The 23,133-nt window shown below is 44.5% G+C and overlaps 1 protein-coding gene and 2 non-coding genes across 3 annotated transcripts in view; all 3 read left to right on the top strand.

The window, feature by feature from the left end:
- Positions 1 to 18: 18 nt before the first annotated feature.
- Tex14 (testis expressed 14, intercellular bridge forming factor) overlaps positions 19 to 23,133 on the top strand; it is a 114,791-nt gene continuing 91,676 nt past the window's right edge. Inside the window, exons 1-5 of the mRNA XM_045158643.1 lie at positions 19 to 154; positions 12,834 to 12,948; positions 17,918 to 18,083; positions 18,729 to 18,865; positions 21,848 to 21,929. Of these exons, the coding sequence (XP_045014578.1) occupies positions 19 to 154; positions 12,834 to 12,948; positions 17,918 to 18,083; positions 18,729 to 18,865; positions 21,848 to 21,929 (636 nt within the window). The remainder of the gene's footprint in view (positions 155 to 12,833; positions 12,949 to 17,917; positions 18,084 to 18,728; positions 18,866 to 21,847; positions 21,930 to 23,133) is intronic.
- On the top strand, positions 3,009 to 3,222 carry LOC123463665. The gene has a single exon (XR_006639064.1). It is a non-coding gene; the product is annotated as a small nucleolar RNA U3 (small nucleolar RNA).
- On the top strand, positions 11,113 to 11,326 carry LOC123463666. Its single transcript, XR_006639065.1, has one exon. It is a non-coding gene; the product is annotated as a small nucleolar RNA U3 (small nucleolar RNA).

Genomic DNA, 23,133 nt, shown 5'->3' on the forward strand with positions numbered 1-23,133 from the left:
TTTTTGTTTTGTAACAGGATGTCACGGGCCATTCTTTTTCCAGCCCCTTGTCCTGTGCAGCTTGGTACTTTAAGAAATGACTCCTTAGAAGCTCAACTTCATGAGTATGTCAAAGAAGGAAACTATGTGAAAGTGAAGAAACTTCTAAAGAAAGGTATAAACAATGTTGAGATGAAGAAGCAACATGGTCCATATTTCTGAAAGGTGGAGAAAAACCAGGGCCATTAAAATATGATGAATGCTGTTATTAAAAATACTAAAAGGGGGCTGGTCATAGTGGCGCACACCTTTAATCTCAGCACTCATGAAGCAGAGGTAGGAGGACTGCCATGAGTTCCAGGCCACACTGAGACTACATAGTGAATTCCAGGTCAGCCTGGGCTCGAGTTAGACACTACTTCACCTTAACTGCTAAGGCATCTCTCCAGCATAGAGACCTTACTTCAAGAAAAATAAGCAGCACACACCTTTAATCCCAGCACTAGGGAAGTGGAGGTAGGAGGATTGTTGTGAGTTTGAGGCTAGCCTGAGACTACATAGTGAATTCCAGGTCAGCCTAGGCTAGCGTGAGAGCCTACCTTCAAAAGCAAAACAAAACAAAAATCCAGTTAATTAATTTTTGCAGTGTTGGGGATTAGATCCAAGGTCTTGCACAAGCAAGGCAAGTCTCTGCCATATGAGCTATCCCCCAGCGTTGGTTAGGTTTTTTTTTTTTTCACACCTTCATTTTCTTTATTTTTCATTGATACCATATGAATACAAAGTTTCTAGAAAGCTACAAAATGTCTACCACCTTATCACGAAGGCATCAAAATGTGTCAGTTTGCAAAGACATGAAAACACCTGCAGGAACTGACACAAAAATAGCATTTTTAGAGTGATGAAATAATTGCACTTAACTGTCATGGATATTAAAGTTATCACACATATGTATCACGAAAGCTAGAATACATTTTTTTTTTACAAATCACTTTATAAAAAAATTCTCTGCACACAAACCCTATAATTTTCATATAACTATCATACTAAAGATAAATTCACTTTAAAGCCAACACTTAGAACATTAAAAAAAAAAAAAAGAAACAAAAAGGTACCAGTACCTAAACACAAATATTAACAAATACAAGAATACTGTAGTGCAGGAGGTTTAAACCAAACACCTTTTGAAAGTTTCTGCAAGTAGGTTAGGAAACGTGTGGATTTGCCAACCCATTCCCTTCTCTCCCATCTCTGCAAGAGGAACCCAGGTTACGCAGAGGCGGGTTCTGGTCCAGTCCCTGCAGCAGTACAATATCACAGGGACCACTGACTGGAGAAACGCTTACGTCACAAGCCCATTCTACACACGTCACACGAAGATAAGACAAGACGGTGAGAACCCAGTAAGTCGCTTAGAATGCGAACAAATACACGTGGCAAAAACCAATTCACCTAAAGTTTGAGCATATTAAAGAAGTAAAGGCTATTCAGGTTTTTAAAATGTTACAAAAAAGATTTTTTTTTGGTCATTTTTCAGGCACGTACTTGTTTTTGTTTTTACTTTTTTTTTCTTGTCTGCAGTCAGTAAGCCCATTGACAAAGGCCTACAGAGGTAAATCTTTGAAGGAGGTAACAGGGAGATGTACTTTTTTTTTTTTTAAAGAAGTGCAGTTAATATCTAATTTACGCAGTGAAACTAATCACAGAAAATGATTAATGCAAAAAAGAAAAATGCAAAACAAAACTCAGGCACGGTTTTCAACTGACTGATGCCCAGGTTCTGCCCGCCTCTCTTAGAGAGAGGGGATCTGAGAACTCGTTTGGTTAGGTTTTAAGGGCAGTGTTTGTTTGTTTGTTTGTTTTTGCGAAGCAAGCCCAACCCCACAGACTGCACCCTTGCACTCTTCCCTTCTTTTTTTATGAGAGGGAGGAGGAGAGAGGGAGAATATTGGTGCACCAGAGCCTCCAGACACTGTAATTGAACTCCAGACGCATGTGCCACCTTGTGCGCATGTGCAACCTTGAGCACCTGCGTTAACTTGTCCTTTTCTTCATCATCACCATCGTCATCATCATTTGTTTTTTCTAGGTAGGGTCTCACTGGTCCAGGCTGGCCTGAAATTAACTATGTAATCTCAGGGTGGCCTCGAACTCAGGGTGATCCTCCTACCTTTGCCTCCCAAGTGCTGGGATTAAAGGCGTGTGCCACGACGCCTGGCTTCATTGTTTCTCCTACAACTTGTCATTAGCTAAAACACAGAAGTTTGCCTGCAGGGTCTGTGCCAGGAAGTAAGTGCTCACAGGACACAATATAGCCTTAGAAAAGCTGCTGAAGATTCCTATGTACATTTCCTCAGCTGCTTATAAATGCATTTACAATTGTAAATAAACTGAGCCTTGAAAACTATTTAAGCACTGTAGATGTTAGTTGCTTCTTAATTCTGTTAATAGAGCGAGGAAGTTAGGGGGAATATGAATGGGCATATCAGAGCCTGTAGTCACTGTAAACAAACTCCAGATGCATGCGCCACTTTGTGCATTTGGTTTACATGGTACTGGCGAATTGCAGGCAAGAGCCTTAAACGCTGGGCAATCTCCCCAGCCCATACAGTCTTGTAAAGTCGCTCACACTGTAGCCCAAGGTGGCCTCAAATCGTTGCGACCATTCCTGGTGCTCCTGCGCGTTCCTTTCGTTCGGTTGGTCGGTAGTAGAGGACACGAGCGCAAGTGGGCGCTCTGTCGTCAGAACCCTGCGCCCGCCCGCTCGCGAGGCGGAAGTGGGCGGGGTCGAAAGTGACTGGCTGATTGTCACCCATATGCTAATCACCATGACAGTTCGGCGTGTGCTGGGAATCTGTAGCATTCAAAAATGCTCCGGAAAAGAACCTTGGTATTGAAAGGTGGGCACTGGAACCGTGGCAGTGCACGCCGGGGCCAAGGACATGGCCGAGAGGCGGCACCGCGAGAGTCGCCATCAGTAGGATGGGAGTGCGTCGCCTGCACTCGGGCTCGGCGTGGTAGTGGAGGTTAAGACTATACTTTCAGGGATCATTTCTATAGTTCGTTACTAGAGAAGTTTCTCTGACTGTGTAGAGTACCGGAAACCACGAGGAGGAGGTGTAGTGTTCTCTCCTGAGCGTGAAGCTGGCTCTTGGTGTTGCTTTTTTGCAAGTGCCATTTGCCATTGATGATCGTTCCTTCTCCTTTTAGGGAGTTGGAGGGAGAGGACGCAGTCTGAGTGGCTTCCATTTTATTATCGGTGTAATGAGAGACTCTGATTCTAGGCTTGTGTATTGGAAAATGCGCCCTAGCTCCGGACTAGTGTGAGTCAGTTGCTTAAAGTTGGAGTTGCTGAAAAGCCGTGGCGCACCCATTTTATTTATTGTTTTCTGTCCTCTGCCTCTCTCTCTCTCGAAAAAAAAAAAAAAATCTGAGCTAATATTCACCCTGTCAGGTGTACTCGATTTCACAGTGATCTCGTATCTCTGCCTCCTGAGTGCTGGGATTCTGGGATTCTTTCTTCTTTTTGAAAAACTTTTGAAGATGCTGGACGGGGTGGTGCACGCCTTTAACTCCAGTACTTGGGAGGCAGAAGTAGGAGGATCACCTTGAGATCGAGGTCACCCAGAGACTACATAGTGAATTCCAGGTCAACCTGAGCTAGAGTGAAACCCCTACCTTGAAATATACATATACATATATGCCAGGTATGGTGGCACATGCCTTTAATCCCAGCACTTGGGAGGCAGAGGTTGGATGACTGCCGTGAGTTCAAGGCCACACTGAGACTAATTGTGAATGGGAGTGATTCTCTGATTTCAGCCTCTGTGTGTTTGTTGTTAGCATATAGGAATACTCCTGATTTGTGTATTTATTTTGTATCCTGCTACATGGCTATAGGTGTTTATCAGCTCTAACAGTTTGCTTTAGGGTCATATTATCAGCAAATAAGGATAACTTGATTTCTTCCTTTCCAATTTGTATCCCTTCTATGCTTGTCTCTTGCCTTACTGCTATGGCTAAGACTTCCAGTACTGTATTAAATAAAAGTGGGGACAGTGGACACCTTTGTCTTGTTACTGATTTTAGTGGAAAAGCCTCCAGTTTTTCCCCATTCAGTAATATGTTGGCTGTAGGCTTGTCATAAATAGCCTTTATTATATTGAGATATGTTCCTTCTATTCCCATTCTCTGTAGTACTTTTATCATGAAAGGATGGTGGATTTTATCAAATGCTTTTTCTGCATCGAATGAGATGATCATGTGATTTCTGTCCTTCAGTCCATTTATATAATGTATTACATTTATCGATTTGCGTATGTTGAATCATCCCTGCATCTCTGGGATAAAGCCTACTTCGTCGGGGTGAATGATCTTTTCTGATATATTCTTATATCTGTTCGCCAATATTTTGTTGAGAATTTTTGCATCTATGTTCATGAGGGAGATTGGTCTGTAATTTTTCTTTTTTTGTACTATGGGTACAAGCCTGGTTTTGGTATCAGGGTGATGCTGGCTTCGTAGAAGGAGTTTGGTAAGATTCCTTCTTTTTCTATTTTATGGAAAAGCTTAAGATGCAATGATGTTAGTTCTTCCCTGAAGGTCTGTTAAAATTCAGCAGTGAATCCACTGGGCCTGGGCTTTTTTGTAGTGGGAAGATTTTTGATAACTGTCTGGATCAGCCTGGGCTAGAGAGAGACCCTACCTGGACATACGTAGAGAGAGAAAGACAGAATGGGCACATCAGGGCCTTTAGCCACTGCAAACAAACTCCAGATGTATGTACCACTTTGTCTATCTGTGGGTCCTGGAAACTCAAACCAGGGTTGTTTGGCTTTGCAGGTTAGCACCTGAACTACTGAGCCATCTCTTCAGCAGCCCCATGTACTACTTGGACTGTTCCTAAGCTGAATCTCTGACTCACTGGTGGGTGAATGAAAGAGTTTCAGAGGTTGTTTGGGGCTTGAGTGTAGCTCAGTAGTGGAGTGCTCCATCACTAAGGGACAGATTTCTAATCTGAGAATGGAGGAAAAGGCTTATTGGACTACATTTACTTAATTTAATCCTTACAACATTGATACTAACATTAGTACATCTAACTTACAGAGAAACAAGTTTGCGCTAAGGAACTGTCTGAGGGTCAATAGGTAGTAAATAACCCAGAAAGGAAGCAGGGAGATGACGCAGTGGGGAAATTGCTTCCTGTGCAAGCATGAGAACCTGAGTTGGCATCCCCTTGTGGCAGTGTGCTTCCTATAATCCCAGTGCCAGGGAGATGGAGACAGGGAACATCCAGGCCTTGCTATTAGCTTCATCAGTAAATTCCTTGTCCAGTGAGAGGACCCTGTCTCACAAATAACTGGGTGAAGCACTTGCCTAGCATGGCAAGGTCCTAAATTCATTCTTAGGAGACTCGTCATGCCGCTGTGTTGAAAAGTTGTAATAACTAGACACTGTGCACATCATGTATTACACATCTGTGATAATCTCGTAGTCTTACAAAATCCTTGTTTAAGCTGGATATGGCAGCACATACCTTTAGTCCCAGCACTCATGAGGCCAGCCCATGACTACAGAGTGAGTGACAGGTCAGCCTGGGGTTAGAGTGAAACCCTACCTCAAAAAAAAAAAAAAAAAGTCAAAAATTTAAAAAATACTGTATTTATATATTTGAGAGAGGGAGGGAGAGAGCATGAGTGTATGAGCCACTTGCCACTGCAGATGAACTCCAGATGCATGTGCCACTTTGTGCATCTGAGGTTATGTTGAGAAAACTGAAGCCTACAGAACCGGCACTAGAGACTGGAAGGTCAGTTTATTTTCACACCAGTGTGGGCTCAGGGAATCTCTTCCAAAGCCTGTACCCTGGTGGTTCAGAGCTTATATACCTTGTCTTGGACAGTATTGTTAATTCTCAGTGCTCAAAGCCCTGGCCTAGTGCCAGAGATCTTTGAGAATGAAATAGGCACATTTTACAGAAACAGAAAAATGGTTAGTTAGCAGAACAAAGCCTGTAGTTGTGCTATGGAGATAAAAGAGAAACACAGGCTAGAGAGATTGCTTAGTGGTTAAGGTACTTGCCTATGAAGTCTAAGGACCCAGGTTCGATTCCCCAGTACCCACATAAGCCAGATGCACAAGGTGGCACATGTGTCTGGAGTTTTGTTTGCAGTGGCTGGAGGCTCTGGCATACCCATTCTCTTTATCTGCTTCTTTCTCTCTCTCTTTCTCTCAAATAAATAAACAAATTTATGAAAAAAAAAGGGCCTGAGACTACAGAGGAGTGAATTCCAGGTCAGCCTGGCCTACAGTGAGACCCTAGCTTGAAAAAACAAAAAGTGGGGCGGGCTGGAGAGATGGTTCAGTGGTTAAGTAGTTTGCCTACAGAGCTTGATGACTCAGGTTCAGTTCTCTAGTACACATGTAAAGCCAAATGCACAGGGTGGTGCATGCATCTGGAGTTTGTTTGCAGTGGCTAGACGCCCTGATATGTCCGTTCTCTCTGCCTCTCTTCTCTCTGTCTTTCTCTGCTTACAAATAAATAAGTAAAAAAAAAAAAAGAAAAAGAAATTTTGCTGAGCATGGTGGTGCACATCTTTCATTCTAGCACTTTGGAAGCAGAGATAGGAGGATTGCCATGAATTGAAGGCCACCCTGATTACATAGCGAATTGCAGGTCAGCCTGGGCTAGAGTGAGACTCTACCTCAAAAAACCGAGGGGAAAAAAAAAGAAAAGAAAAAGGAAAACACAAGATGATTTCTAGCTCAGGATATAAATGGTAGTCTAGATCATGGCCTTGAAACAATAAAAAGGCTACAGTGTTATGTTTAGCCAGCACAGAAGATTAAGTAGTACTGGGCATAACCAATACAAAAGTCTATTACAGTTCAGGGCATAACTTTGGGGCAGGGGTTTCTAAATTTCGTTATACCAATTTCCATTTCACATGAGTACTGCAGAATTGATCCCAGGCTGACAACTGCCTTTAACTGCTGAGCCATCTCTGTAGCCCTCAACTTTTGCTTTTTTAGTTTTGAGGTAGGGTCTCACTCTAGCCCAGGCTGACCTGGAATTCGCTATGTAATCAGGGTGGCCTTCAATTCATGACAATCCTCCTACCTCTGCCTCCTCAGTGCTAGGATTAAAGAAATGCACCACCACACCCTGCTTTTTTTTTTTTTTTTTTTTTTGGTTTTTCAAGGTAGGGTCTTACTCGAGCCCAGGCTGACCTGAAATTCACTATGTAGTCTGAGGGTGGGATTGAACTCACAGCAGTCCTCCTGCCTTTGCCTCCTGAGTAGCTGACCTAGAATTCTCTATGTAGTCTCAGGGTAGCCTTAAATTCATGGTGATCCTTCTACCTCTACCTCCTGAGTGCTGGGATCAAAGGTGTGTGCCACCATGGCTCAGCAATGACAACTTACTTTTCTTTCCAGCTACCTGTATCCCATCAAGAATAGAGGCCTAGGGCTGGAGAGATGGTTTAGCAGTTAAAGTACTGAAAAGCTAATGGACCCAGGTTCCATTTCCCAGTACCCACTTAAAGCCAGATGCACAAGGTGGCACATGCATCTGAAGTTTGTTTGCAGTGGCTGGAGGCGCTGGGGTACCTATGCTCTCCTCTCTTGTCGTGTGTGTGTGTGTGAGGGAGAGAGAGAAAGGGGGCACTAGGACCTCCAACTGCTGCAAACAAACTTCAGGCACATGTGCCACCTTGTGCATCTGACTCAGTGGCTCCTTGGGCTTCAGAGGCAAATGTCTTGGCTGCCAAACTGACCCTCCAGCCCTCTCTCACTTCTCTCAAGTAAAACAAACAACAAAAAAAAAAGTGGGGCTGAGCTGGGTGTGATGGCGCATGCCTTTAATCCCAGCACTCGGGAGGCAGAGGTAGGAGGATCACTGTGAGTTCGAGGCCACCCTGATCCATAGTGAATTCCAAGTCAGTCTGAGCTAGAGTGAGACCCTACCTCAGAAAAAAAAAAAAAAAAAAAGTGGGGCTGGAGAAATGGCTTAGTGATTAAGATGTTTGCGTGCAATGCCTCAGTTTGATTCCCCAGGACCCACGTAAGCCAGATGCACGAGGGGGCGCAGAGCTCCGGAAGTGGAGGTAGAGGGGATTCCTGGGACAAGCTGGTTAGCTAGACTAGTCATGTTGGTGAACTATGGCTCAAGTGATAGACCCTGCCTCAGTAAAATAAAAAAATTTAAAAAGTGGAGGGCAATGAGGGAAGGCACCCAATGTCAACCCCCGGCCTCCACACATGAATCCACATGCGCATCAAGCACACCTATTCCCTTAGTGCTCCCTGGTCTCTAAAAAAGTCCATGGAGGCTCTGACTGGTTTGTTCATTGTCCTGTAAACCCCAGGAGTTTTCTAGCTCACTTCCCTTGACTTGTTCTCTTTCTACCAAGGCGGGGTATAGCTCAGTGCTAGAGTGATTGCCTACCATGGAAGAGACTGGGCTCAATCCTTAACACTGAAAATAACAAGTCCCTGATGAATAATTTTATTTTTTGGGTTTGTTTATTTTTTTTTCAAGGTAGGGTCTCATTCTAGCCCAGGCTGACCTGGAATTCACTATGTAGTCTCAGGGTGGCCTTGAATTTGTGGTGATTCTCCTATCTCTGCCTCCAGAGTGCTGGAATTAAAGTGTGCACTACCACACCCAGTTCTTTTTTTTTTTTTTTGAGATAAACCCAACAGACTGGCCTTTCTTTCTTTTTTTTTTCTTTTTTTCTTTTTTTTTTAATGCCAGAGAGAAAGAGGATTGTTGTGCCAGGGCCTCCAGCCACTGTGGTCAAATTCCAGACATGTGCATCACCTTGTGCGCATGTGCAATCTTTTGCACTTACATCAACTTGTGGGGCTGGCTTATGTGAGACCTGGAGAGTCAAACGTGTCAGGTTTTACAAGCAAGTGCTTTAATTGCTAAGCCATCTCTCCAGCCCTAATGTTTTACTTTTTAAGAATAGTTATTTAGGGCTGGAGAGATGGCTTAGCGGTTAAGTGCTTGCCTGTGAAGCCTAAGGACCCCAACTGGAGGCTCGATTCCCCAGGTCCCACGTTAGCCAGATGCACAAGGGGGCGCACGCGTCTGGAGTTCGTTTGCAGAGGCTGGAAGCCCTGGCGCGCCCATTCTCTCTCTCTCCCTCTATATGTCTTTCTCTGTGTGTCTGTCACTCTCAAATAAATAAATAAATAAATTTTAAAAAATCAAAAAAAAAAAAAAAAAGAATAGTTATTTATTTGGGAGAAAGGGAGAGAATGGACATGTCAGGGCCTGTAGCCAGTGCAAACAAACTCCAGATGAACATGTGGTTTATGTGGGTTCTAGAGAATTGAACTTGGGTTATTAGGTGTCGCAGGTAACCACCTTAACCGCTAAGCCATCTTTCCAGCCCATTTAAATTTTTTTTTTATTTTTGTTCTTTATTATTTTTATTTATTTGAGAGTGACAGAAAGAGACAGAGAGAGACACAGAGAGAGAGACAGAGAGAGAGAGAGAATGGGCGCGCTAGGGCCTCCAGCCACTGCAAACGAATTCCAGACGTGTTCGCCCCCTTGTGCATCTGGCTAATGTGGGTCCTGGGGAATCGAGCCTCCAATTGGGGTCCTTAGGCTTCACAGGCAAGCACTTAACCGCTAAGCCATCTCTCCAGCTCTTAAAATAAATAAATAAATAATTAATTAATTAATTAATTTATGCAAGAGAGGGAGGGAGAAAGAGGCAGAGAGAGAGAATGGGTGCGTCAGGGCCTCCAGCCACTGCAAATGAACTCCAGACGCATGTGTCACTTTGTGCATCTGGCTTATGTGAGTTCTGGGAAGTTGAACCTGGGTCCTTTGGCTTTGCAGGCACATGCCTTAATCGCTAAGCCACCTCTCCAGCTTCCATTTTTATTTATTTATTTGAGTGCATGTGTGTGTGAGGAGGGAGGCATGTCAGGGTCTCTTTGTGAACACGAGAGAGATGTATGTGTAAGGTTCAGGAGTGACCAAGGACCAGGGAGACCACTCTGAGGCAAAGATGGAAGGTTTTTTTGTTTTTGTTTTTTTTTCTGTTTTTTTGAGGTAAGGTCTCACTGTAGCCCAGGCTGACCTGGAATTCACTATGGCATCTCAGGGTGGCCTTGAACCCACGGCGATCCTCCTACCTCTGCCTCCTGAGTGCTGGGATTAAAGGCACACCCGGCTAAGATGGAAGTTTTTATTTGGGGGGAAAAGCATGAGCTGCTAGGACTGACTCTCAAGAGCGGCGCAGTCAGTTTGGGGTTACAGATAGTGGGCTTTATGGGGAAGGTGAGGAAAGGAAGGAATTTCTTTGTTGGGGCAGTAAGTCTGTTCTTTACATTAGCCATAGTGAGACCAGAAGTGACCCAGTGAGAGATGGGGGGCGGTCAGTAAATCTAGTCTTGGAGCTTTGTTAGGCAGGGGAGGGATTAATGGCTAAACAATTTTTTGAGGAATGTGGATGATGTCTCTGTCGGCCTCCTGCTGTAACTCCATTTTGTCCTGACCTATGTGTCTGGCTTTACATGGATACTGGGAAATTTAACCTCCTGTCAACAAACAGTACCTTTGACTGCTGAGTCATTCTCCAGCCATTAGTTTTCTTTTTCTTTCTTTCTTTTTTTTTTTTGAGGTAGGGTCTTGCTCTAGCCCAGGCTGACCCATTCACTAGGTAGTCTCAGCCTTGAACTCATGGCAGTCCTCCTACCTCTGCCTCCCGAGTGCTTGACATTAAAGGCGTGCGGCACCACGCCCGGCTGTCCTACCCGTTTTGTTTCTTTTCGTTCGGTTGGTCGGTAGTAGAGGACACGAGCGCAAGTGGGCGCTCTGTCGTCAGAACCCTGCGCCCGCCCGCTCGCGAGGCGGAAGTGGGCGGGGTCGAAAGTGACTGGCTGATTGTCACCCATATGCTAATCACCATGACAGTTCGGCGTGTGCTGGGAATCTGTAGCATTCAAAAATGCTCCGGAAAAGAACCTTGGTATTGAAAGGTGGGCACTGGAACCGTGGCAGTGCACGCCGGGGCCAAGGACATGGCCGAGAGGCGGCACCGCGAGAGTCGCCATCAGTAGGATGGGAGTGCGTCGCCTGCACTCGGGCTCGGCGTGGTAGTGGAGGTTAAGACTATACTTTCAGGGATCATTTCTATAGTTCGTTACTAGAGAAGTTTCTCTGACTGTGTAGAGTACCGGAAACCACGAGGAGGAGGTGTAGTGTTCTCTCCTGAGCGTGAAGCCGGCTCTTGGTGTTGCTTTTTTGCAAGTGCCATTTGCCATTGATGATCGTTCCTTCTCCTTTTAGGGAGTTGGAGGGAGAGGACGCAGTCTGAGTGGCTTCCATTTTATTGCTGGTGTAATGAGAGAACGGTCCTACTGTTCTTTTGTTAGGTTTTATGCTCTTACTACAAGCTATAGTTGAAAAAGCAAAGAGCTCTTTAGTGAGGCTGCCTAGTATAAATGCCATTACATCCTTTGCTGAGCAAGACCTTACTTCTAGAACTCAAAAAAAAGTTAGTCTAGTAAGTTTATGTCAAGTACTTAACATAATATCCTGTACAGAAAGAGAAAAAAAGGCCTTTAAAGTGGTTTGGTTTGCAGATCCTGCTAATCGAGTATGGTTCTCCAGTACCAAGCCAGATGCCCAAAGAGTCTAGAGTTTGCAGCAGCCAGAGGCTGTGGAATCCTTACGTATTCCAGAAGAAGAGGATGGACATGCCAGGGCCTCCACAAATGACCTCAAGACGAATACACTACCTTGTGCATCTGGCTTCATGTGGGTACTGGGGAATTGAACCTGAGTTTTGGCTTTGCCAGCAAGCGCCTTAACAGCTAAGCCATGTCTCCAGTCCCCCAAACACACACACACACACACACACACACACACACACACACACACATTTTGTTGTTGTTTTTCGGCTTTTTGAGGTAGGGTCTTACTCTAGCTCAGGCTGACTTGGACTCATGGCGATCCTCCTACCTCTGCCTCCTGAGTGCTGGGATTAAAGGCGTGCGCCACCACATTTGGCATAAAAAAAAATATTTTTTAATGGGCAACTTCTGACTTAAAATAACCAAATGAAAATCAATTAATAATAAATAAGAGAATGAAAGAAAGGCCAGGCGTGGTGGTGTACACCTTTAACCCCAGCACTTGGGAGGCAGAGGTACCAGGACCGCCGAGTTCGAGGCCACCCTGAGACTGCATAGTAAATTCCAGCAGGTCAGCCTGACAAACAAAACAAAACAAATTGGCTTTTGTTTATTTATTTGGAGAGAATGAGCTGAGAATGGGCTTGCCAGGGCCTCTAGCCACTGCAAACAAACTCAAGACACATATCTGGCTTACATAGGTACTGGGGAATTAAACCAGGGTCCTTAGGCTTCTCAGGAAAGTGCCTTAACCACTAAGCCATCTCTCCAGCCCAGAAGAAAAAATTTAAATTCCTCCCTGTCTTGTGTGGCACATGCCTGTAATCTCAGCACTTGATAGGTGAATGTAGGAGGATTAGGCGTTCAAAGTCATCCTTAGCTACATATGGAGCTGGAGACTATCATGGACTAATTACATAAGACTCTGCCTCAAGGTAGCAACAATAAAAATTTCCTCCTAATATACATTTCCCTAGTTCTCTTTCAGAAATTTTTTTTTTTTTTTTTTTCAGGGTAGGGTTTCGCTCTAACTCAAGCCAACCTGGAATTCACTATGTAGTCTCAGGGTGGCCTTGAACTCATGGTGATCCTCCTACCTCTGCCTTCTGAGTGCTGGGATTAAAGGTGTGTGCCACAATGCCTGACTCAGAAAAATTCTTGATATTTCCTTTGCTTCTATGTTTGCTTTGCAGGAATTTGTGTTGATACAGTAAACACACTGGGTCAGTCAGCACTTTTTGTTGCAGCATTATTGGGCCACACAAAATTAGTTGAAGTTCTGGTGGATTACGGATCAGATCCAAATCAGTAAGTATGTCAATATCTAGAAAATAAGTATGCTCTTTTTGTTTTTAAATTTCCCCCCCCCCAAGATAGTGTCTCACTCTAGCCCAGGCTGACCTAGAATTCACTCTGTAGTCTCAGGCTGGCCTCAAACTCATAGCGATCCTCCTATCTCTGCCTCCTGAGTTCTGGGATTAAAGGCATGCGCCACCATTCCCAACCTTTTTAAATCTTTTTTTTTTTTTTTTTTGAGAGAGTCTCATACTGTATCCCAGGCTAATCTGAAAGTCTTCATGTAATCCAGCTTGGAGTCACTTTCATGGTGCTCTTTCTGACTCATCGTCCAGAACGCTGGGATTACAGTTGTGAGCACTGTGCCCAGCTCTAGGAGTTTGCTCTTAAAACAAGTACATTTTATTTATTAATTGGTTTTTCTTTTTCTCTTTCTCTTGCTCTCTCTTTTCTAGTTTTTTAAGGTACAGTTTTCACTCTAGCCCTGGCTGACCTGGAATTCACTATGTAGTCTCAGGCTAGCCTCAAATTATTATAGCAATCCTCCTATTTTTGCCTCCCCAGTGCTAGGATTAACAGTGTGGGCCACCATGCCTGGCTCAAGTACATTTTAAAAACTAATTCAGGGCTGGAGAGATGGCTTAGAAGTTAGGGCACTTGCCTGGAAAGCCTAAAGGCCAGAGTTCTATTTCCCAGAATAAAGCCAGATGCATAAGGTGGCACATGCATCTGGAGTCCATTTGCAGCAGCTGAAAGCCCTGGTACACCCATTTTTTTTTTTTCTCTACCTGTGTCTGTTCTCTCTCTGTCTCTCTCTGCTTGCAAATAAATAAATAAAAATATTAAACAAAAACTAATTTGTCCCAGCACTCGGGAGGCAGAGGTAGGAGGATCTCCGAGAGTTCGAGGCCACCCTGAGACTACATAGTGAATTCCAGGTCAGCCTGAGCCAGAGTGAGACCCTACCTCGAAAAACCAAAAAAAAAAAAAAAAAACCAAACTAATTTGGAACCAGGCATGGTGGCACATGCCTTTAATTCCAGCATTCGGGAGGCAGAGATAGGAGGATCACTATGTGTTCCAGGCCACCCTGAGATTACTAGTGAATTCCAGGTCCACCTGGGCTAGAGCAAGATCCTATCTTGAAACATAAAAATAAATTAATTTGGAGCTTGGGAGTTTCGTTCAGTGGATGAGTGCTTGCCTAGCAAGCATAAGACCTTGGGTTTGGTCCTCAGCACTGGAAAAAAACTCATGAAAAGCCAAAAAAAAGTCTCTTTCTCTCTCATTTTCTCTCATAAAAGAAAATTTAAAAAGAAAAAAAAAATTAAAAGGGCTAGAGAGATGGCTTAGAAATTAAGATGCTTGCCTGTGAAGCCCAAGGACCCATGTTCACCTTGTCAGGTCCCATATAAGCCAGATGCCCAAAGTAATGCAAGTGCACAAGGTTGCACGTGCACAGGGTGGTGCATGCATCTGGAGTTCAATTTCAGTAGCTGGCGGTCCTGGAGTGCCAATATTCTGTCTCTCTCTTAAAAGAAAAAAAGGGGGGGGGAGCCAAAGGACCAGGCTCAATTCCCCAGGACCCACATAAGCCAGATACACAAGGTGGCACATGCGTCTGGAGTTTTTTGCAGTGGCTGGAGGCCCTGATGTGAATCTGCCTCTCTCTCTCTCTCTCTCTCTCTCTCAAGTAAATAAATAAAAAAAGAAAAGACAAAATAAACCCTAACTAATTTGGCAAGCCTGAGCAGTTGAAGGTGATTAAGGTGATTGCTTGCAAAGCCTGCTCTTCAGGTTTGATATCCCAGGAGTCATGTAAAGCAAGATGCACAAAGTGGTGCATGCATCTGGAGTTTGTTTACAATGATGCCCTGGAACACCTATACACATACCATCTTTCTCTCAAATAAATAAATAATTTGTAAAATATTTACTTACATTTATTTTATTTTCTTTTTTGGTTATATTTTTTTAGTTATTGATTTGCAAAGCAAAGAGAAATGGGAATACCATGGTCTTTTGCAAATAAACTCTGGATGCATGCGCCACTTTGTGAATCTGGCTTTACGTGGGTACTGGGGATTCGAACCCTGGGACCCGCAGGTTATACAAGCAAGCACCTTTAACTGCTGAAGCATCTCAGCAGTTCCATATTTACTTTATTTAAAGTCAGGATCTCATATAGTTAAGGCTAGTCTTAAACTCTTAGTCCTCTGCCTGTAACTCTCAGGTGCTGGTATTATAGGCATAGATCACCATGCATAGCTTTATTTATTTACTTTTTCTTTCTTTCTTTTTCTTTTTCTTTTTTTTTTCTTGAGGTAGGGTTTCACTCTAGCTCAGGCTGACCTGGGATTCCCTATGTAGTCTCAGGGTAGCTTTGAACTCATGGCTATCCTCCTACCTCTGCCTCCCAAGAGCTGGGATTAAAGGTGTGTGCCACCATGCCTGTTTTTATTTTTTAATATTTTATTTATTTCTTTGTGAGAGATAGAGAGAATAGGCATGCCTGGGCCTCTAGCTGCTGCAAATGAACTCCAGGCGTGTACGCCACCTTGTGCATCTGGCTTTACACGGGTAACTAGGGAATTCAACTCAGGTTGTCAGGCTTTGCTAGCAAGTACCTTTAATTGCTGAGCCATCACTCCACCTCCCTTTTCTTTCTGTCTTTCTCTCTTTCTTTCTTTTTGTTTTTCCCAAGGGTTTTTTTTGTTTTGTTTTGTTTTTTTTTTTTTGTTTTTTGAGGTAGGGTTTCACTGTAGCCCAGGCTGACCTGGAATTCACTCTGTAGTCTCAGGGTGGCCTTGAACTCACGGTGATCCTCCTACCTCTGCCACCCGAGTGCTGGGATTAAAGGTGTGCACCTCCACGCTTGGCTCTCTTTTTGTTTTTCAAGGTAGGGTCTCACTTTAGTTCAGGCTGATCTGGAATTCATTGTAGTCTCAGGGTGGCCTCAAACTCACGGCAGTCCTCCTACCTGTGCCTCCCAAGTGCTGGGATTAAAGGCGTGCAACACCATGCTCAGCTTTCCACCTCTTATTCTTTTTTAAACTTTATTTTTATTTATTTATTTATTTGAGTAAGAGAGACACAAAGAGGCAGAGAGAGGGAGAGAGAGAATGGGCACGCAAGGCCTCCACCCACTTCAAACGAACTCCAGACGCATGTGCACCCTTGTGTATCTGGCTAACGTGGCTCCTGGGGAGGTCGAACAGAGGTCCTTTGGCTTTGTAGGCCTTAACTGCTAAGCCATCTCTCCAGCCCTCTTATTCTTTTTATTTTTATTTATTTATTTAATTTTTTATTTTTTTCAAGGTAGTGTCTCACTGTAGCTCAGGCTGACCTGAAATTCACTAAGTAGTCTCAGAGTGGCCTTGAACTCACACCAATCCTCCTACCTCTGCCTCCAGAGTGCTGGGATTAAAGGCGTGCAACAACATGCCTGGCTTTTATTTTTATTTATTTAACTTTAAAAAAATATTTTATTTTTCTTTATTTGTTTGTGCATGAGAGAGAGAGCGAGAGAGCAAAAGTGCGCATGCCAGGACCTCTAGCCACTGTAAACAAACTCCAGAGAAGTGTGCACCCCCTTGAGCATCTGGCTTATGTGGGTCCTAGGGAATTGAACTTGGGTCCTTTGGCTTTGCAGGCAAGTGCCTTAACCGTTAAACCAGCTGTCTAAGCCCTTTTTCTTTTATTTATATTGTAAATTGATTATGGCTCTAGCACTGAGCTATTATACTCCTAGGACTTATTTGTCAAACATTAAAATAAATAAAAGCTTTTATTAGCCAGGCATGGTGGTGCACACCTTTAAATCTAGCACTCAGGAGGCAGAGGTAGAAGGATCACAGCCTGGGACGACTGAGTGAGTTCCAAGTCAGCCTGGGCTAAAGTAAGACCCTGCCTAAAAAAAGTTTTTTTTTTTCTTTCTTTTTCTTTCTAGGTAGAGTTTCACTCTAGACCAGGCTGACCTGGAATTCACTATGTAGTCTCAGGGTGGCCTCAAACTCACAGTGATCCGTCCTCCTACCTCTGCCTCCCAAGTGCTGGGATTAAAGGTGTGGGCTACCACACCTGGCTCAAAAAAAGGGTCTTTTATTAATTTATATAAATTTTAAAAGTACACTTGTACCCTTATCTCTTTCTCCCCCACCTCTCTCTTTTTTGAGGTTGATCTTGCTGTAGCCCAGGCACACTTGGAACTCACTCTATTTCCAGGCTGGCCTCAAACTCACAGAAATCCTTTTAGCTCTGCCTCCTCCCAAATTGGGATTTAAGTTGTGCACCACCATGCCCAGCAATTTTAACTGTTTCTTTTCTATTCTTTTTTTTTTTTTTTTTAATTTTATTTATTTATTTGAGAGCGACAGACACAGAGAGAAGGACAGAGAGAGGGAGAGAGGGAGAGAGGGAGAATGGGCGCGCCAGGGCTTCCAGCCTCTGCAAACGAACTCCAGACGCATGCACCCCCTTGTGCATCTGGCTAACGTGGGACCTGGGGAACCGAGCCTCGAACCGGGGTCCTTAGGCTTCACAGGCAAGCACTTAACCGCTAAGCCATCTCTCCAGCCCTTTTCTATTCTTTTTTATTGTTGTTGTTGTTGTTTTGTTTTTTCAAGGTAGGGTTTCACTATAGCCCAGGCTGACCTGGAATTCACTATGTAGTCTCAGGCTGGCCTTTAACTCACAGTGACCCTCCTTGCTGGGTTTAAAGGTGTATGCCACCACACCTGCAAACTGTAACTGCTTGTAAGTATTAGATCCTATAAAATAATTGAGAATTATTAATTACTATTTATTCATTAACAGTAGTATTTGGTATTTCCATTTCTTGATTATAACTTATATTATGCACTCCATTGCATAAGCAGTTCAACACACCTTCAGTCAAGTTCTTCGTTAGTTCCTATAGTTGGCACCATTTTTTCACAAAGGGTAGACCCTCACTGTTCCCCATTCTTTTCCCTGTTCCTAGCCGCTGCTTTGATGGCAGCACTCCTGTTCATGCAGCAGCATTCTCAGGCAATCAGTGGATCCTCAGCAAAATTCTAGATGCTGGGGGTGACCTGCGACTCCATGATGAGAAGGGTCGAAACCCGCAGAACTGGGCCTTGGCAGCAGGGAAGGATCGGAGCACACAGGTAAGGGTAGGTCCTGCTGCCCAGCCATGGCCAGTGGAAGAGCATGGCTGAGTGAGGGTTCCTGGGGAGCAGCACAGGACTTGGCACTCATCGGATTGCAGTGGACACATAGGCCTAGGCTGGTGTACATGAAGCAGCTGTAACCCTAGGACAAGCCTAGTGAACCTTTCTAGTCTGTTCAGTGTCAACAGGAGGAAGTTGTAACCACATCTGACACAGTTAACTAGCTAGCACTTAACATGAGGCAGATGCTGTTCTGAATTTGTAGCTTTGGGGATTTTGTTTTTCCATGTTTTTAATTAATTAATTTTTGAGCTGGGGTCTTGCTCTGGCCCAGGCTGACCTGAAATTTACTATGTAGTCTCAGGGAGGCCTTAAACTCATGGGTCCTTCTTCTGCCTCCCAAGTACTGGGATGAAAGGCATGCGTCACCATGTCCAGCTTGTTTTTCATGTTTTTGAGATACAGGGTCTTTCTATGTAGCCCAGAAAGTTCTTTCTCTGAAAACATTCCATTTCTTTAGAAAATCACGTAGGTCCCTCCCTTTCCAGAGGTTTCCCAGTGAGACCATTCTCTGCACTTCCAAGTTTCCATTCCTACTGAAGGCTGATGCAGCCACCCTTGGGTGTCTGCTGTGTATTGCAGATGGTGGACTTCATGCAGCGCTGCACTTCACACATGCAGACTATCATCCAGGGCTTCTCTCATGACCTCCTGAAGAAGATTGACTCTGCACAGCAGCTCATCAGCAGCCCACCCTGGTTCAGCAGCTTTATGCAGGGGTGAGTACAGCTTTGAACGGATCGGGCCACTGGGGACCAACCCCACCGTCCTGGGAGCCCTTTGGCTTTTCAGCAGCAGAGCAGGTTGAATAGGAAAAGAAAAACCTGGCACTGCCAAATTGCTAAGGAGATAGAGCTTCCAATGCTTTCAAGAGCAGGATTACAGCATTCCCATCTGCTCATGACACTTCACAGACCTGCCTGCAGGCTGGGCCAAGTAACCACTATCCCCCAACTCCTCTGCCATTGGTCAGGAAAGGGAAGTGGCTCCCGCAGTAGGAAAATGTTTTTTCCCTCCTTCAATCTGAGCTAACACTACTCATGCAGCAATCATCAGCTGAACATCTTCTGTATGCATGGCACAGTACCAGATTCCAGGGTTCCAGGAGCTAACAAAACGAGGCAGGGGCTAGAGGATGGTTCAGCCGTTAAGGCACTTGTTTGCAAAGCCTAAGTTTGATTTCCCAGGACCCAGGTAAAATCAGGTGCACAAGGTGGCCAGTGCATCTGGAATTCTTTTGCAGCTGTTAGAGGTCCTGGTGCACCCATTCTCTCTCTCTCTCTCTTTCTTTCTCTCTCTCTTTTGTCTGTCTCTTTTCTCTTTCTGCTTACAAATAAATACATAAGTAAAGAATATATATAAAGTGAGGCACGGTAGTATGCACCTTTAATTTTTTTTTAAATTTATTTGAGTGCAACAGACAGAGAAAGAGAGAGAGAGAGAATGGGTGCACCAGGGCCTCCAGCTACTGCCAACAAACTCCAGATGCATGGGCCACCTTGTGCATCTGGCTTATGTGGGTCCTGGGAAATCGAGCCTCGAACTGGGGTCCTTAGGCTTCACAGCCTAACCTAGCCTTAACTGCTAAGCCATCTCTTCAGCCCAATATACACCTTTAATCCCAGCATTTGGGAGGCAGAGGTAGGAGGATCACTGTGAGTTCAAGGCCAGCCTGGCACTACAGAGTGAGTTTCTGATTAGCCTGGGCTAGAGAGAGACCTTACTTTGAAAAAAAGAAAAGAATTGAAGCACAGCTTCTCCTTCCAATATACCTTCAATTAATGGGATCCTGGTGTGCCAGTATGGTTTGGGTGTAATATGTGAGAAGAATAATTAGCTAGATGAGCAGCATTTTATCCACTTCCTGCAGCTGTTCTCTGTCAGCCCTCTCTCTCAGTCTCTGCTTGAAAATACATTAATAAAAGGGCTGGAATTAAGCAATTAAAGAGCTTGTCTTCAAAGCCTTAGGACCCAGTTCAATTCCCCAGTACCTACATAAGCCAGATGCACAAGGTGGCACTGTGTCTAGAGTTCAGTTGCAGTAGCTGGAGGCCCTGGCACACCCATCCTCTCTCTCATAAATAGAAATTCTCCCTTTGAAGGTTAGTCTGATCTGGAACTCACTATGTAGCCTAGGCTGGTCTCGAATACTCCATGATCTTCTTAACTCTGCCTCCTGAGTGTTGAGATTTACAAGTGTAAGCCACTGCTTCCAGCCTCAAAGCATTTAATGTACTACCTGTATAATAAAAAAGACTGGACTGGGGGCTGGAGGGATGGCTTAGCGGTTAAGGCGCTTGCCTGCAAATTTGATTTGATTCCCCAGGACCCACGTAAATCAGATGCACAAGGTGGCACATGCGTCTGGAGTTCATTTGCAGTAGTGGAGGCCATGGTGTGCCCATTCTCTCTCCTCTCCCACCCTCTGTGTGTGTCTGCCCCTTTCCCTCTCTCACTCTCAAGAAAAAAAAAAAAAAAAAAAAAACTGAACTGGACTGGACTGGGCTGGACTGGGCTGGAGGGATGGCTTAGAGGTTAAAGTGCTAGCTTGCAAAGTCTGATAGCCAGGGTTTGATTCCTCAGTGCTCATGTAAAGCCAGATACACAAAGTGACACATACATCTGGAGTTCATTTGCAGTGGCAAGAAGCCCTGGCATGCCCATTATTTCTCTCTCTCTCTATTTGCAAATAAATAATAATAATAAAAGACTGGACTCAAGCCGGTGGTGCACGCCTTTAATCCCAGCACTTGGGAGGCAGAGGTAGGAGGATTGCTGTGAGTTCGAGGCCACCCCAAGACTACATAGTGAAATCCAATCAGCCTGGACTAGACAAAAAACAAACAAACAAACAAAAAGACTGGACTCTTCTGTTGTTGGTTTTGTTTTTTCGAAGTAGGGTCTCTCTCTAGCCCAGGCTGACCTGGATTTCAATCTGTAGTCTCAGTGTGGCCTCAAACTTGTGATCCTCCTACCTTTGCCTCCCAAGTGCTGGGATTAAAGGTGTGCGCTACCATGTCTGGCTGTTTTGTTTTTTAGACAGTCTCACTTTACACACTACATAACCTAAGTTGGCCTTAGACTTAGAGCAGTTCCTCTGCTTCAGCTTCCCAAGTACTAGGGTTGCAGATGTGAACTACCACACTTGACTCATTAGGGGCTAAGTCTAAGAGTGACATAGCATTTTTTTTTAAATTTATTTATTTGAGAGTGACAGACACAGAGAGAAAGACAGATAGAGGGAGAGAGAGAGAATGGGCGCGCCAGGGCTTCCAGCCTCTGCAAACGAACTCCAGACGCGTGCGCCCCCTTGTGCATCTGGCTAACGTGGGACCTGGGGAACCGAGCCTCGAACCGGGGTCCTTAGGCTTCACAGGCAAGCGCTTAACCACTAAGCCATCTCTCCAGCCCGACATAGCATTTTTTAAAGCTTCACTCTACAGAGTAATTTGCCAGGTGGGTGTATATTGTTAATTCTTTTAAAAATATTTATTATCTATTTGAGAGAGAGAGAATGGGTACGCCAGGGACTCCAGCCAATGCAAATGTGTCACCTTGTGCATCTGGCTTATGTGGGTCCTGGGGAATAAAATCTGGATCCTTAGGCTTTACAGGCAAGCACCTTAACCACTAAGCCATCTCTCCAGCCTATTGTTAATTTTTCGCTTTTACCCCTTCTTTTTAAAAAAAAACATTTCTAGAAGCCCTAATAGCTCGCCTAACCGACACCTCAAGCCTGGAGTAATTTCTACCCAAAATATCTACAGCTTTGGCTTCGGAAAGGTAAGAGGCTCTCGCAAAATCCAAAGTTTATAGTTCTGTCTGGAGCATCACATGACCACATCTCTCATCTTGTTCAACTCCTCCCTCTTTTGGAGGTGGGATTTGAGACAGGGCCTTCAGTATTGCCCAGTGTGGCCTCAAACTTTTGGCAGCCCTCTTGTCCCAGCCTTTTAAGTGCTGAGTTTACAAGTATGAGCAAGCCTACCAGGCTAAATTTGATTTTGTGTGTGTGTGTGGGGGGGGGGGGGGAGTTGTATTGGGGATTGAACCTAGGACTTCCTGTGTCCTAGGCAAGTGCCTTACCACTGAACTATATTCCCTGCCCTCAAATCTTCCTCCCTCCTTATCCTCATCCAAGCATTTTTTTTCTTTCCTAGCTCTTTTGAAGAAATGGGGAAGGGGGAGAGTAAAAGAAAAAAAAAAAAAACTGTGGAGGGCTGGAGAGATGGCTTAGCGGTTAAGCGCTTGCCTGTGAAGCCTAAGGACACCGGTTCGAGGCTCGGTTCCCCAGGTCCCACGTTAGCCAGATGCACAAGGGGGCACACGCATCTGGAGTTCATTTGCAGAGGCTGGAAGCCCTGGCACGCCCACTCCCTCTCTTCCTCTATCTGTCTTTCTCTCTGTGTCTGTCGCTCTCAAATACATAAATAAAAAATAAAAAAGAAAACTGTGGAATTCATTTGAATGATTTTGGACAAGTGATAAGGAGTTTAGAAAATGATCATTTAGCCGGGTGTGGTGGCACCTTTAATCCCAGCACTCAGGAGGCAGAGGTAGGAAGATTGCATGAGTTAGAGGCTACCTTGAGACTACATAGTGAATTCCACGTCAGCCTGGGCTAGAGTGAGACCCTACCTCGAAAAACCAAAAAGTAAAAATAAGATGATCATTTAATTTTCAGTGAAGGCCCCAGATATATTCTCCCCTAACACAGAGCTTCCTGACTTCATCTTCCCATGCGCTTATGAGCATGGTTGGAATGCTTTTAATGAATTGAGCAATGTTTTGAGGATAAGTGATATCTTTGGATCCCTGATTCTTCATGGTAAAGAAGCAGTTGTGGAACATTGGTGGAACTATGGATGAGTGATCTGTATTGGCAATTCAAGACTGTGTTTCTTGGAGGCAAAAAGAATATTGGCTTTTTCTTTCCTTGGTGCTAGGGGTCAACTCAGGGCCTCCCACATGGGTATGCAGGGGTTTA

This window comes from Jaculus jaculus, chromosome 9, assembly GCF_020740685.1.
Source record: "Jaculus jaculus isolate mJacJac1 chromosome 9, mJacJac1.mat.Y.cur, whole genome shotgun sequence".
In the NCBI taxonomy this organism is placed as follows: Eukaryota; Metazoa; Chordata; class Mammalia; order Rodentia; family Dipodidae; genus Jaculus; species Jaculus jaculus.